At 34.3% G+C, this 15936-nt stretch overlaps 1 protein-coding gene across 1 annotated transcript in view; it reads right to left on the bottom strand.

Moving 5' to 3' along the window:
• The window catches only part of LOC126752607 (dual oxidase maturation factor 1), a 52556-nt gene extending 37108 nt beyond the window's left edge, over window positions 1-15448 (bottom strand). The window contains exons 1-4 of the mRNA XM_050463543.1: window positions 15187-15448; window positions 3547-3733; window positions 595-652; window positions 187-321 (exon numbers count right to left, since the gene is read on the bottom strand). Coding sequence (XP_050319500.1) covers window positions 187-321; window positions 595-652; window positions 3547-3711 — 358 coding nt within the window. The 5' untranslated portion in view covers window positions 3712-3733; window positions 15187-15448. The remainder of the gene's footprint in view (window positions 1-186; window positions 322-594; window positions 653-3546; window positions 3734-15186) is intronic.
• Between the last annotated feature and the right edge of the window lie 488 nt (window positions 15449-15936).

Genomic DNA, 15936 nt, shown 5'->3' on the forward strand with positions numbered 1-15936 from the left:
TTCATAACACTGAACATTTTTTTTTATATTTTGTTTTAACTTAGTTACGAGTAGTTTAAGATTTTAAGCATTTTTTACTCATTTAAGTACCACCCTAATGTCACACAAACAGAATTATTCCCCACCCATTTCAAAAAATGCAAAATTCACACCCGCACTCATACCTGCTCCCACACTTTCGCTTACCTGTCAACGTCACATTGACGTGCATGAGGCCGATATGCGTGCCTATCCGCGACGGCATCTTCTCACGCGAGAACGCCTTGTACGGCGCTATGATGGTTGTGTGCGCCACATGCCAAGCGGAGCCCAGTCGCGTAACTGTTTGTATTAAAGTGAAACAAAAAATTCCAAAATAAGTACATAAACTTCAACTATAACACACAAATTAATGATTTAATAGACGGTCATTTGTAGTCGAAAAAGTGTGCAATAAAAATCCGCAAATAAATAGAGGTGCTAGCGAGTATAAATCACACGCGGGTCGACCGTGCCTTCGCGCAGGCGCCTGCCTGTGTCAACCAGCTGTGAATTTGCTCAGTGCATGTGTATGTATGTTTATGGGTATATAAAATTGATTGCATAGCTACTCACTTAGTATGACTAAGCCCACGAACAAGCTGAGAGTGACTGTCGAAAATGTGGTGAATTTCTGCAATAAAAAAACGGACAAGTTTCATTAAAGTGAGCAATTCAATAAGAAAAGCTAAAATCCATATTATAATAAAAAAAAAAATAAATAAATTATCAAAATAAAATACCGTCAAACAAGAAAACCGAAAAAATAATTAATTAACAATTACAAGTTTGTGGTGTTTCTCTTTGCCTTATATTCGTATTCTTTGACGCGGAAACCTTTTATCGCGTCATTCAGCGCTGTTGTCATTTTTCGGCTTGATTGCCGGTAATTGGTTGAGATTTAGAATGTTCCATTTTAGTGTTGTTAAAATTAATTAAAGGCTTATGATAATTACATGCAATCAATTTTCTCATAAATACTACCACGAATAAAGATACGAAATGTCTATGGGTTTTAGAATGTTCCAAAATTGCGCTTAAGTAGATTTTAATGTTTCAACAAATGCAGAGTGGTTTGACTATAGATCTGAAATTCCCATACAAAAGCTTAGAACATTGATCATATATCACCTCACAGGCCGGTATACTTATTTTCTCTAATATTTTCTGTCTCTGGTTCAGCAATTATTCGTATCTGGTAAAGTCGAAGAGCCCAAAATGAATTTGTAAATGCCACAACCCAACCTAACTATTTTTTTAGTAAACAAAAATCCGAGCAATCAATCCATCAAACAGAGATTGTAGAAAGACCACTTGAAGTTTTAAGAACACTCAGGGAAAGTAATATGACTAACTGTCAACTCGAGGAATATTACTATCTCTCTCTCTAAACGAAGAACAATACAGTTACATCACCCTCTAATGCTATAAAATATCTTAAATAGTTCTCGAATTGAATACAAACTCGCTGTGTTCGATCTCTGCGATGTTTCCAAAAAATTAAGGAAACTAGTAATGAAATTATCCACTTGATATTAAGAATCGGGAGTCTGTCCTTAATAAGGTGGTATAACCTTACTGTTCTAATACAACATATTAGCTTATGACTGCCTATTAGATGTGTATTGAACTGACAGCTATATGTAGAAAAAATAGTATCCTCCTAGTAGATGTCTACTATCCTGCTATTGTTAAAAGTCGAGTCGGGAATATTGGTTCAAAGTCCAAGTTATTAGTAGACTACGTGGTAATATTCATTGAGATAAGTCGTTGGGTTGAAATTAGAAATAGACATGGTAACATTTGCGAACATCTCCAGGAAGACAAAGAATATAAGAAACATCAAATGCAACTAGTGGAATATATCTTTTTCTACACCATTAATCGATTTTAGTAATATGCAGTATCTTTATGTTAAGGTCTAAATGATTTAGATTGCGGATCAAGAAACCGTCAATGAAGAAGATGGTATAAGATGAGGAAAGCACTAACTATACAAACAGAAAAGATAGTGAAGAGGCTGACGAGCCCTCTAATGACTAAAATTTTCGTTTGAATTAGTACTGCAATGAAAAGTACATTAGATCTTGGAAGAGTACCCCTTGAACTACTATTAAGCGATTATGATAAGGGAATTTCTTTAAAAAGTCAGGTAAGAACCGGCAAAGTTAAGGAGTACATTACATTTTTTATTTCGTTCCTTTTAAATAAAAATGTTAGATGTGATAAACTCAGTAAGTAAAATAGAAAGAGTCTTAGAATAGTTAATTCCACCTATTTGATTAAAAAATATAGTAAAGTCAAAATCTTTGCCATTATTTTGAAACGATTAGACGATATACTTATACATAAGGAAACTAGACCTCGCCCCAAATCGAGACGATCTGACACAGTTTATAGTATATTAAAATCTAGTCCCTGAGAAATAGCAATTTCTAACTGCGAATCAATTGAACCAAAATCAGTTATGGAGCCAAAGGTTAACATGAAAACACTCTGCTTCTAAGTAATTTTAAACTCAATGGGAACCGGATTATTATTTGGATAAGAAAATAAGGAAGACAAAGAACTTTCTGATTTCATTTCTAACTGCCCTTAAGTGCTTTTTCCAGCGATAGATGAAGTGACATAGAGCTATCTCGTATAAAGTGTAATTCTAAATAGAAAAAAGTCGTTTCGAAAAGTTAGAAAAGCATTTAAAGTTAGTAAGATTATTTATAAAGTGTAATTCTAAATAGAAAAAAGTCGTTTCGAAAAGTTAGAAAAGCATTTAAAGTTAGTAAGATTATTTCCAAAATGTTGTTTAATAAAGTTTAGGGATATGTAAATGAAGAATCTAAGTTTTGTTTGTTAGCCTTTTGTAAGTTTTTTGTGTTTTTTTAACACTTACGATCGTTAAGGGGGTTTATAGAAGCTCTGACGGCCTTAATACTAAGGAAAAAACTCTGAAATTCCTACAAAAAAAGGTAAGGCAGAGTTCTTCATATTTTTAGCTAATCGTGTTTTCGGACCTTTCTTAAACCACACATTTGTAGTCACATTTCCCTCTCCTAACGAGGTATCTGCTATTTTCAAACTTACTCGTCTTGACTTTTGTTCCCCATTTAGACACAAATTGCTTGTTTCATCAACCTAATAAAAACCGGTTATTAGTCAGTTCGTATTTCATTAGCAAAGATAAAGAAACAGTATAAGTCAATGCGCTGCGGCTTTACTAATTTTAGCATAAAGCGAAAATAAATTTCATTATTCACTTTTCCACTTAAATTCTGGGATTTACTCAAATCATTAAATGAACACAGCAAAAACGAATAATAAAATACTAATGAGCTACAAACTAAGCTAATGCTCGTAAACTTTTATATATATCAAATAACAGTTAAACTCTATGTGTAGAATAACAAAGTAATTTGAATACCGTTATTCTCAAATGTATGGCCCCTAGCTCTAATGAGGTTTTAGTACTACATATATGCTATATTTATGTAAGCTTGCCAACTAACACAATATTGAAATTTAAATATCTACCTGTTTTCTCACACCGGGAAATATCACTAGAAAAGCAACGTAAAATGTTGCAAATAAAACAGAGACGGCAACAATGGAGACATCGCCTGTCACCGGTGTACGATTTGGGAATGAGTATAGTGTGGGTCCACCGTCGTCACGAAAAGCGTCAAACCAACCCTTCATGCTGTTTTGAAATTTTTGTGTTCTGAAAGGAAAAGCAAAGTAAGATCAGTAAATTAATAAATTTAAAATAAAAATTATTTAGATGCAAAAGAATATTTTCTAGAACGTATGTCACATTTTGGTTTCAAAGTTGATAAAGTAAATTCCACATCATTTGATGTGATATCGACGACACTTTCGATTAAAAGAAAGATTATTCGTTTCAACTAGGTGAATAAAATTGCCTTAATGAATTAAAATACAAATAAACGACTTAGTTTTTAAGCCCCCAGTGATCTTTTATTTTGACCTATCCTCTTCGACAGCTTTATACGCCGAGTTTTCTAATAGGGATGATATGATTTCTAAGTGTCGTTTTGACCACTTTTAATATGTCATGATCTGTAATTTTTGTTTTCATTTTATTTAGTAATGTTTTTAATTTCATCATAGAAAGATATAGGCAATAACAACAAATTATTCAAATTTATTATCAAAATAATTATTCTCCAATTGCAACTCTTCGTGCGCTTTTGCGATTTTATGGTCGTAATAATCGTTCACCTGTACTCGAATTGTTGAAAATTTCCAGCGTACATTTTCATTGCATAATGTTCAAGTGCTAAGTAGAGAAAGAAATGCTGGAAATAATGAAAATATTGCTGTTGTTCAGACAAGTGTTATTGAAGACCACAATTTGTTGATTCCAAGACGTTCTCAAGAATTGAGTACATCCAAAGCCACAACCAGAGGCATTTTGGAAAGGATTTGGGCTTGCATACGTATAAAATTGTTATCAGTTACGAACTGAAGCTATTGGACCACAGTAAACGTCGAAAATTTGCTGATTTTGCAATGAAACAACGTGAAAAAGACAAAAATTTTTTTAAGAAAATCAGCTTCTCGAATGAGGCTCACTATAACTGAGTGAATAAATAACCAAAACTGTCGATTCTGGTGCGAAGAAAATCCACAAATTATTGGTGAACAGCCATTACATTCTTTGGTGTGGCTTTCGGTCTGGTGGAATCATCGATCCGTACTGATTTCGAAATGAAGCTGGTAACTCCGTTACTGTTAGTGGACAGCTGCATAGATCGACGATAACCAACTTCTTATGGCCGCAATATTTGGTTTCAACAAAACGGGGCTACGTGCCACGTAGCACCTGCAGCAACCGAATTATTGCGAAAAAAGTTTAGAAATTCGATTATTTCAAGAAACTGTGACATTGAATGTTGTGATTTAACACTATTAGACTAATTCTTGTAGAGTTATTTGAAGTCATTGGTCTTTAACAATAAACCAGACTCTCTTCATGACACACGACTTGATCCAGTGGAAAAAGTACTCAAAAATTGTGTTCATCGAATTCGTTTCTGCAAAAGAAAAAATTTGCCTTTCCTTAAAAATTAGTGTGCTTACTTTTAAGGAATTATTTCAGTCTCATTGAAAAATCCTGTACAAGTTTCGAAATATTTTTGAATTCTATAAGAAATTTAGAAACTAAGTAATTAAAAATTCCATTATTTTAGATTTTACTTCGACCGGAATTTGTCTCTGTGAATCACTATGATAATTACTTTGATTGCCCACCAAAGCTCGGGGAATTTGAGTTTTCATAGAGGTATGGAATAACTAAGCATTTTCAAAAGCGATAATATTAATTATATTAATAAACAAAGTTCGCACCGCGACCCAAGGTTTCCCTTTGTAATCGGCTTTGGTCTGGAGAAATGGAACCTACTACAAGGTGGGTTCCAAAGTAAACAATTTTACAATCTATTTTATTCAACATAGTCTCCTTCTGCTTCAATACATCTTTTTGCACGGTCCAAAAGCATGTCAAACGAGTGTTTTAACTCGTTGGCCGGTATGGCCGCCGGTATGCCGGTGCAAGCCTTTTGAATGGCCTCTACGTCTGCATAACGCTTTCCTTTCATGAGCAAATGCATTTTTCCGAAAAAGAAGAAGTCGCACGGTGCCGTTAATGGTTAAAATGTGATTTTTGGTCAAATAATCGACATTCGAATGTAGGATTCTGAGCAATTTTTGGTCGTCAGTCAATTTGTGCGGAACAAACCGTGCCCACACCTTTCGTAAGCCCAAATGTTCGGCTGATTTTTGATGAATTCATGCACAGTTTCGTTAGAATTTCTGGTGATCACAGATTTTGATTGTTGATCGTCATTTATGTCCTCACGACCACTTTGAAAACGTTGAAACCACTCGTGCACTCTGCTACGGGATAAAAACGATTTTTGCTAAAAAATGTGTTTTACTATGATAGGCCGAGGATCGGGGAAATTAACCTGTTTAATAAAATAAAAGCGTGACCAACTGATATAGTAATGCCCGATTGTCTGTATATACGCGAACTAATCCCTCAGCTTTTGATATATCGATATGAACGATTTACAGACGTGCTTTTCTTCCCAAAAAGCTGTTCATTTGTCGGAATCGCTGATACCGGACGACTATCGTATAGAGCTGTCACACAAGATGAACGTTCGACATCAAGTACATGTATGGAAAGGCTTTTTTTTTTAAAGATATCCTCGCGAAATTTGGAACGGATTATTATCAAAGGCAGCGTTACAATCTCCGGGGAAACTATTCAGATCGGTCAACTAGCGCGTAGAGCTGTCAGACAAACTGAACGATGAAAATTAAGGACTTGTATGGAAAATGTGAACAAAACTTACTTCCTTAGCAACATTGTTGCGAGAGTATAAAAATGAAGGACTTATATGGAAAAGTTTTGTATTTGCCAAGAGATCTTCACAAAGTTTGGCACACATTATTGACCAATGCAACGCTACAGGCTCCGAACATATTGTTTATATCGGACCACTACAGAATATAGCTTCCATATGAACTGACCGATAACAATCCAAATAAAAATATTTTTATATCCTTTTTTTGCTACAGAAATGCAACTGTGAAGATTACTATTATTGCTTGGGTGCAGTTTTTTCTTGTTTTGGATTTTTGCTATGGACAGTATATATGTATGTACTTGTAAAAGTATAATCATTTTACAGCAGCAATTGTTGTAAAATTATCGAAGTAATAAATGCAATACTTACTAAGCCAAAGGTAAACACAACAAACCAAGCTGCCACACGCTTCACTGTTTTCTAACAATAACGCTATGATCTTCAGAACAAAGCACGGTAACCGATCGCACGCCGTCTTACAACTAAATGAAGACAAACAAACAGTTTTACGTACATAAATAGAAGCCTGGGAGGAATTCAACAAGTCATGTTTGGCTGACTGTGAGCTATTCTCACCTATTAATAAACAATTTATCATAAGTACATAAATGTTATGCAATGCGGCATGCCGCTTAGCAAGAACAAAAGCACAACTAATGTATGTACTTATCTTATTCATAAAATAAAAATATAATTTTTTTTAACTAAATGAATAAATTTTTATTGCGATATGACTTGATTTCTTTGTTCTGTGTAAGAAAAAATGTTAAATATATATTTGTATGTAAGTGTGTGTATTGCTAAGTTTCCTTTGTTAAAACTTGTCTAATTGTTAATTATTTTGGTTTACTCGTATCCGCGTTTAACAAAAAACACAAAAATAAATGATTTGACCAAAAGCCGTAAACTCATTAAGAGTGCCAAACAAAGAACAGAAAATATATAAAAAGAAAAATTAAAGCAATTTGTAGCGGTCAGCAGAAACATATGTACATATGTATGCTTACAAGTATGCGCACTCATACAAATACATATACATATAATATTCAGAAATATACGTATGTATATATAAGTATTTATAAAAGGCGGTAGAAGTATTTAGTGTCGACTTGCGATAAAATAGGTGAATGTACATATGTATGTAGTATTGTTGTTATTTTTAGTGTATTTGTTTAACGAACGGAACGCGTAGTCGCTCGCCTGCAGGTTAAAAGCCGCAAACTTCAGTATTCTCAAAGTTTAAGTGGCAAACGAGCTGATATTTACTTGAGTTGAGTTGGAAGTGACGTCTGGCGTTCGATATATTTGGTAGAACAAAAGAAAAAAGTCGATAAAAATATAGCAGATGAAACTAAGCTGTGCCTGTGGCAACAACCGGTTCTTATTTGCTTTTTATTGTTTCACATTATGTTCTCTTTTATTTAATTTATTTTCAGCTCGCTAATGTATAGCAACGACTACAGTATGGCGTAAAATCCAGTGTATGATTGTCCGTCTGTGATTAGATTGCTTCAAGCGAACATATTTTATACCTTTCATGACATGTCATAAATGCAAATAATATATTTATTAATATTTATGTATTTACCCTACTAAATGTCTTCAATATTAAAGGGTGATGCTTTTCGATGTTCCCTACTTTTTTAAAGAAATCAACACAGAAACTTCAAATTTAATAAGCAATGTTTATTATCATTCGAAAGAACATTCTTTGGCATTTATTTTCTGAAGATTATCTCTTTCAAATGTTGGCCGCGTCTACGTCGGCTACGGTTCATCCGTTGAGACCAATTTTCGATGACTCGTTCGAATATTTCGACTACCGAAGTATTCTCTCAATAAATCAATTGATTGATGCGATGTGTGCGCCGTTTTGTTGAAACCATATGTCGCCGAGATCAGGAACTTTAATTTCAGATATCAAATAGACGGTCGCCATTGATGTTTACGTTCTCACCAGCATCACTTTGAAAGAAATATGGACCGATGATTCCACCGTCTTACAAACCACGCCAAACTGTTGTTTTTTCTGGATGAAATTGCAGTTCTTAAATCCCTTCAGGTTGAAAAGGTCGAACCTTCTTGGAACTTTCCAAAAGCCCATAGAGCGAAGGGATGTCACTTGAGACGGTCGAACGACTTCAGTTCTTGCACAAGCTGTACTTTGTATACTTTCAATTTAAAATCTCGGCGTAAAATGCACCAAATCGTTCTATAAGTCAGTCCGAGTTGCTGCGAATGGCACCGAATCGACTCTCAACGGTCTTCGCAAACAGTCTTAGCTACGGCTGCTAAATTTTCGACACTGCGTGCTGGACGTGGTCTACTCGGTCAAATATTAGGTTGTCAAAAAAGTCTTGCGGTATTTTCGCTAGTTGGCGCTGAAAGCGCGTAGTTCTAGTTTTATTCATCGCATCGGGTCATTCTATACCTTTTTGGAAAGCTCACGCTAGCATGTGTTTGATTGATTATCGTTTCTTTTAAGTCGTTCGTGAGTTATAACGTCGCAAACATGGAGCAAAATAAAGAGAAAATACAGCATATTTTACAGTACTACTACGATAAAGGCAAAAATGCATCTCAAGCCGCCAATAAAATTTGTGCAGTTTATGGACCCGATACAGTTTCCATTTCCACCGCACAACGATGGTTTCAACGTTTTCGTTCTGGTGTAGAGGTGGTCGAAGATGCGCCACGCTCCGGAAGGCCTATCGTCGAAAATTGCGATAAAATCGCTGAATTGGTCGAAAGAGACCGGTATAGTAGCAGCCGTAGCATCGGTCAAGAGCTGGGCATGAGTCATCAAAAATTCATTTCAATTTCAATAAAAATACCGCAAGACTTTGACAAACCATTATGTTGTGCTGTTATATTTCAGTGTTTCAACAAAAACTTTCTACTTTGATACTCAATTTTATTTTACTTTCAATTGTATTCTAGAAAATTTTTTAAACAGGTGGCAAACCTGCCTTAGACTATTTTCAATTATAAAATTTTATTAATTATATTATAAAATTATTTATGGTAAATTATTGAAACAGATGACAAATTATAGAAACAGACGGCAGCCCTACCAAATAATAGTTTCAACGAGTGCCCATTTCTTTTGATAACAGTAGTCAACAAATCGGAAGGAAAAATTTGCGACCGATGTGCTGAAAGTCTGTGGAGTATATGAGGTGATATTCAGAAATGAAGTTAAAAAATGTCCAAAACGTAACGCTATTTTTATAGTTTTAGTAAATACTCATTTATAATATAACTTTTATACCCCTAACCTTAAATATCCGCCTTAATTCGTCTTTTTTCCTCTAAATAGCAATACTCACTATTAAGAAACTATTCATCGAATTTATACGAATGGATTAATATATGAAGTTATTAGCAAGTTCTATGACCCGAATCGGGGTTATCAGTTCAGCAAAGAACTCACCTTCGTATATATTATAAATATGTAGTAAGTAGGTTGCCTTTTATATTTCCGGATTTGTAAATTTTAGTGTTGCAATCTGGCAACCCACAACTTTACGATTTTCGATATTATATATACTCAGAACGTCTTGACATACGAGCAACATTTGTGTTGTTTATAGTAACTTTAAATATTCATCTTAACTCAATAACAGTACATCGTTGTGCATCATTAAACTTTTGGCGATGGAGCTCCATCAAGGACCAGTCTTTATCGATGTTATAGTGAATTCAATCGAGGTCTTAGATCACACCAAGACCAATCTCGTGAAGTTGTGGTACCGAAAACTATTGATAATGTGCGTAAACCGATATTGCAAGATCGTCATTTGACCTAACGTGGGATTGAGGCAACTAAAAGCATTAGTGGATATTGAACATTTGTAAAGTCTCATGTCAAGTGCTCAAGAGAAAAATTAAAAAATACAACACTTGTTATTCGAAACATGTCTATGATTTTAGAACAGATGGGAAATAGTGGACTTACGCGTATGAGCCCGAAAGTAAACAGCAGTCGACGGTATGGATGTTTCCAAATTCGCTGAGTCCAACAAAATTAGTTTGCGCCCGAAGCACTTCCAAGCAATTTTAAGCCTGTTTTTTTGGAACAAATCAATATATCGCAATCATACCACTAGATCTACACAGAACAATAAATTGTGAGTGATACACACTCAGTTGTTTGTCAGGAAAACTAACCGCCGAAGACGGATCGTTCTTCATTACAACAATGCGAGCTTTCACACATGAACTGAAATATAATTTTAAGCCACTCAAAACATTGACTTAATGAGTCATCCACTGCATAGTGCTGACTTGGCAACGAATGAGTTCTTTTTATTCCGATGCGTACAAAATAAACGACTTCTAAAGAAGCGATTGATGTGTTCAGAATGCATGTTTTTGAGTTAGCTCAATGAGAAAGGGGAAAGTGCTTAGAAAATTGGTTCAAACACATGCAAAAATGTACAGATCTTAAGAGAGAATATTTTAAAAAAAGAATAAGACAATCGGTGACAACTATTTGTTTTCGTTCTCTAGTTCTAAAATATAAAAGACAACTTTCATATTATTACAAGAAACAAGTCATCTTCAACAGGAATATTGTCTCTTTCTGCGGAAATAGATTCACCGACACTATAAAATGCAATGAAACTAAGCAAAAGCGTTTCTAACAGCATTGAGAAAAGGACGACAACCGACTTGTTTTAATTCATCAATGAATAAGAAGATTACGATGCGCATATCCCTTTGGTAGCATCAATTGACTTAGTCTTAATGATTCGATCGCAACAAAAAGTATTGACTGCTTTAGCCACGTTTGATGTTTATGACGTTTTCTTGTTAAGAACAAAGTATAAAAATAATTATTCTTATAAGTCTACTATTTCAGGTAAAACAACCTGCTTTTTGGCTCAAATAAAAAGTGTTAGAATAATCTACGCTTTATATAAGATTACCTGAAGGTATCATATTACCTGAAAGAATATCAAATCTATAAAAAGTCAGAAATTCCACTACAACAACAATACCTCTTACATGTAGTAATATTGCCTTAGCTATAAACTTGATATATAGTATACATTTCTTTTTGAAAGTTAAATATTATTTTCTGCTACACTTTTGAATATAACGCTCATAAGTAGAAGCAGTTCATAAAGAGTTTTTTTCAATCAAAACTGCGTAACTTTATGAATGCACCCAGAATATATCGCTTTTCTATAAAAAAAAAGTCCTCAAAGAACGATTCATTGCTTTCATAAAAGCGAAAGGCATCACAAAGTGAAGGAAGTAATGAATTGAAGACTTCTAAAGTAAATGGAATATAGCAAAACAATGCAAAAAGCATAGCATATGAAGAGAATGTGTCTAAAAATAAATATAGGCATGCGCGTGGGTTTTTTGATTGCTCTCAAATCTTTGCGAATTCATTATGGAATTCTTTTGAACATTTTGATTTGTCATGCTCAAATGCATAAAATTCTCACTCACGTTAAATTACACGTGGCTGTGGGTTTTTCTAATCAGAAGCTAAAAAGCATTAGGTGAGTCACATAAAATATTATCAAAACAAGAAAAAACATTAACTTCAGCTGTACCGAAGCTAATATACCCTTCACAGGTTATTCATTTCTTTTAGTAACTATGTGTTCAGTTTGTATGGTAGCTATATGCTATAGTTAACCGATCTGACCAATTTCTTCGGAGATTACATTGTTGCCTTAGAAAATAATCTATACCAAATTTGGTGAAGATACATTGTCAAATGTAAAAGTTTTCCATACACGAACTTGATTCCGATCGTTCAGTTTGTATAGTAGCTATATGCTATAGTTAACCGATCTGAACAATTTCCTCGGAGATTACATTGTTGCTTCAGATAATAATCTATACCAAATTTGATGAAGATACATTGTCAAATGTGAAAGTTTTCCATACAAGAACTTGATTCCGATCGTTCAGTTTGTATGGTAGCTATATGCTATAGTTAACCGATCTGAACAATTTCTTCGGAGATTACATTGTTGCCTTAGAACGTTTTCCATACAAGAACTTGATTTCGATCGTTCAGTTTATATGGCAGGTATATGTTATAGTGGTCCAATGTCGGCCGTTCCGACAAATGAGCACCTTCTTGAAGAGAAAATGACGTTTGCAAAATTTCAAAAGGATATCTAAAAAACTGAGGGACTAGTTCGTATATATACAGACGGACGGGCGGACGGACAGACAGACAGACGGACATGGTTAAATCGACTCAGCTCAACATACTGATCATTTATATATACACTTTATAGGGTCTCCGACGCTTCTTTCTGGGTGTTACAAACATCGTGACTAACTTAATACACCCCGTTCAGGGTATAAAAACCCCTTGCTTTTTATGAAAGTTTAGCAATTTCTGAAAATTTTTGTAATTAATGCACTGAAATCATAAAAGAAATCACTATCATTAGTAAAATCTCATTTTTAAATATATTTTGGCGGCAAAACTATTTGTAACCACGATCTTGACAATATCTACTATCGAAACATGCATCATCTGAACTAGCCTCATCAGTTCTATATGTACTAAGCCAGCAAAAAGATTTTCTAGACTGCCAAGAACAAAAATATTGCAAGCAACAAAGTTAACTAATTTGATCCTGAACTTTTAAATATGTACATATGGTAAACAAAACTTTGCACGAAAATTCCCATTTGAAACGTAAAGAACGTCGGTCCTTCATTATGCCAAATATGGATAAAAAAGAACCTTGTAAATCCAGTTTCATTGTCAGATCATTCATTACCATAAAGGATTTTCTCTTTCATATCGTTGATTCGTTTCTTTTTGCGCTCTAAGCTCAATTTGTAAAACGAAATGTGAAATGTTTCTTGTAATCGGAAGTATTTTCTTCCTTTCCTTACGATCATGACGACTACAAAAGAAGTACTGATACGAAATTGTCGTATTCTCTTTATCTATCGTCTACATCGCCACAAAAATTTGAATTTTCCCAGAAATTTTGGCTCCCATGCTCATTTTCAAACAGAGAGACATGGACTAACAAAATTTTAGGTGTTGAACTAACATTAATCCTAATCTGAAGCTTTAAAACCTCTATTGTATTCCTGTATGGTTATTTTACCAACGATTTTGGCTTTCGCTTATCGTCCCTCCAACGTCCAAGAATTCTTTTTGAACAATCACTGATATTCAGCATTGTTGTCTATATTCCTAATGCACTTTTCTTTGACTATACTCAATGAAACGTAGACGATAGCGATCCGCAACTTCAGAAAGATGAAAAGTTTTTAGCTCATTTGTTCAATGGTTTATCCTTGTCGTAAGATTTAAGGAATGAACGGAAATGTTGTAAACATTTCAATTGATAATTCCCTAAACTACCATATTAAATACAAATTTTTTAGCAAAATTTGTTTTTTGTTTTTTTTTTTTGTATTAAATATGGTTCCCTTCAAATGATACATTGATTATAGCGATCCTCCAACTTTTCGTTACCATTTTTGCTGCATGTTTTGTTTTTTGCTTCAAATAAGTCCTCAGTTTCGGCGAATACCTCTTCATTCCGCGAAATTTTTTGCCCAGCGCGCATTCTTTTGAAGACTGAGAACAGGAAATAGTCGCTGAGCCCAGATCGGGAGAATAGGGTGGATGCGGAAACAATTTAAAGACCAGTTCATAGATTTTTGCCATCGTTTTCACTGATTTGAGACACGGTACATTGGCTTAGTGAAACAGAACTTTCTTTTCTCATCTAATTCGGCCGTTTTTCTTCCTTCAAACTGTCCATTAAGTATATGTAATAGTCGCTGTTGGTGGTTCTTTTTTTCTGAGTATAGTCAATAAAAATTATTATATTTGCATCCCAAAAAGACATAACCATAACCTTGCCAGCCGACTGTTACGTTTTTCCACGCAAAGCGGGTTCATCTTGTGTAGTCCATCCCGATGACTGTCGATGTTTCTTTGAAGTGAAATGATGTAGCCATGTTTAATTCATTGTCACATATTGACGCAAAAACATCATCTCCAAACACTGGTCCGAACCATCAACTCGTCGTTGTTTTCGGTCAAAAGTAAGCTCGCGCGGCAATCATTTTGCACAGAGGTTTCTCATAGCCAAATATTCGTGAATGATACGATCTACACATTCAGTTTATATATTTCGAATGCCTGCTATCTTGAACAACTTCACTTTACCGTCATTTTTTTGTGGACTTTTCTGATGTCTTCGGTAACAACCACTTTTGGGCGTCCACTGCGTTCACCGCCTTTAAGCTTAGCTTACCAATCCATGATGGTTGATTTTCCTGGAATTCAATTCAAGTAGCGCAATCTATGTAACACGCCGGGGACTTTCGAATTGAGCTGTTAATATCAGTCAGCTATTCAGGTGAAAGGGGCCTATTGCAGATGGAATGATAGATGATAGGTGGAATAAGGTAAGCTGTGATATTTTGAAACATATTGGTTTCACTTTTATTGTGGCAACTCTATAAATAGTTTTTTTTGGATTCCGATTGTGCCTATTTAAAGTGCATACGGACAGTTTACTTCCAAGAACAAAAATATATCGATTTGCCAACTATAACCAATTTTACTATAAATATAATCATATGATGCCAGTATAAATATACGTACGACCACAATTTGAAATGACAGTCAGTTGAAATGAACAACTGTAACTCTATAAATGCTTAACTAATTTAATATGTATAAACACGACTATTTAAATAACTACATATATTAGTTATATGCATATATAGAAATACATAATACGGATTTAGTTACACTTACCAAACTTGTCTAGAATCTGCATTCAATTATAATCTAGTATACGAACAAATGTTGCTTGTCTTCTTTGTAATACGTGTCTATATAATACTTGTTTGTATGTATGTGTGTTGAAGTTGTACTCGTCCGTCTCCCACTGCTAATCTGACGTGGATTTCAATTTACTTTCAGTGATGAAAATAAGTTATGACATGAAATATTTCCCAACATCTGCAGGTTACAATGAAAATATCTGGTTTTGTTGTCAACTGCAGTAATGCATTAGCTGTAAATTGAAAAATACATAATAATAATTAAATTAGTGTTACTATCGTTAATTAAATATTAATTAAGAAATTACATTACACTGCATGATCTCATAGCACTTGCTTACATAAATATAATTTCATACCAAATTTTGCCAAAGGCAGACATTATTGATTTCAAGTAAAGATTTGTATTGGGTAATGAAGTATGATCAAATAGTTTGTAGGCAGAATAATAAATTTTGTAAAAGTTCGTTTCGCAACGTGCTGTGCCAGCAGAAACTCTCACAATCGACCAAGCAAACACGAAGAATTGATGATCCTAAGCTAGGTTTGGAGCTAGAGGTATTCCATCTTAATATGTAAATCCAATGAAGCACAGATGGTTAAAGGAGACATTTCACTCCACAATCCAATTGACAACCACGGTTAAAACTTTCAACAGCGACTCTTAAATAACATTACTGGAACACTTAAATCGCGAAACCGACTTCATTTGAAGAAGCAG

This window comes from Bactrocera neohumeralis, chromosome 3 (genome assembly GCF_024586455.1).
Source record: "Bactrocera neohumeralis isolate Rockhampton chromosome 3, APGP_CSIRO_Bneo_wtdbg2-racon-allhic-juicebox.fasta_v2, whole genome shotgun sequence".
NCBI lineage: Eukaryota > Metazoa > Arthropoda > Insecta > Diptera > Tephritidae > Bactrocera > Bactrocera neohumeralis.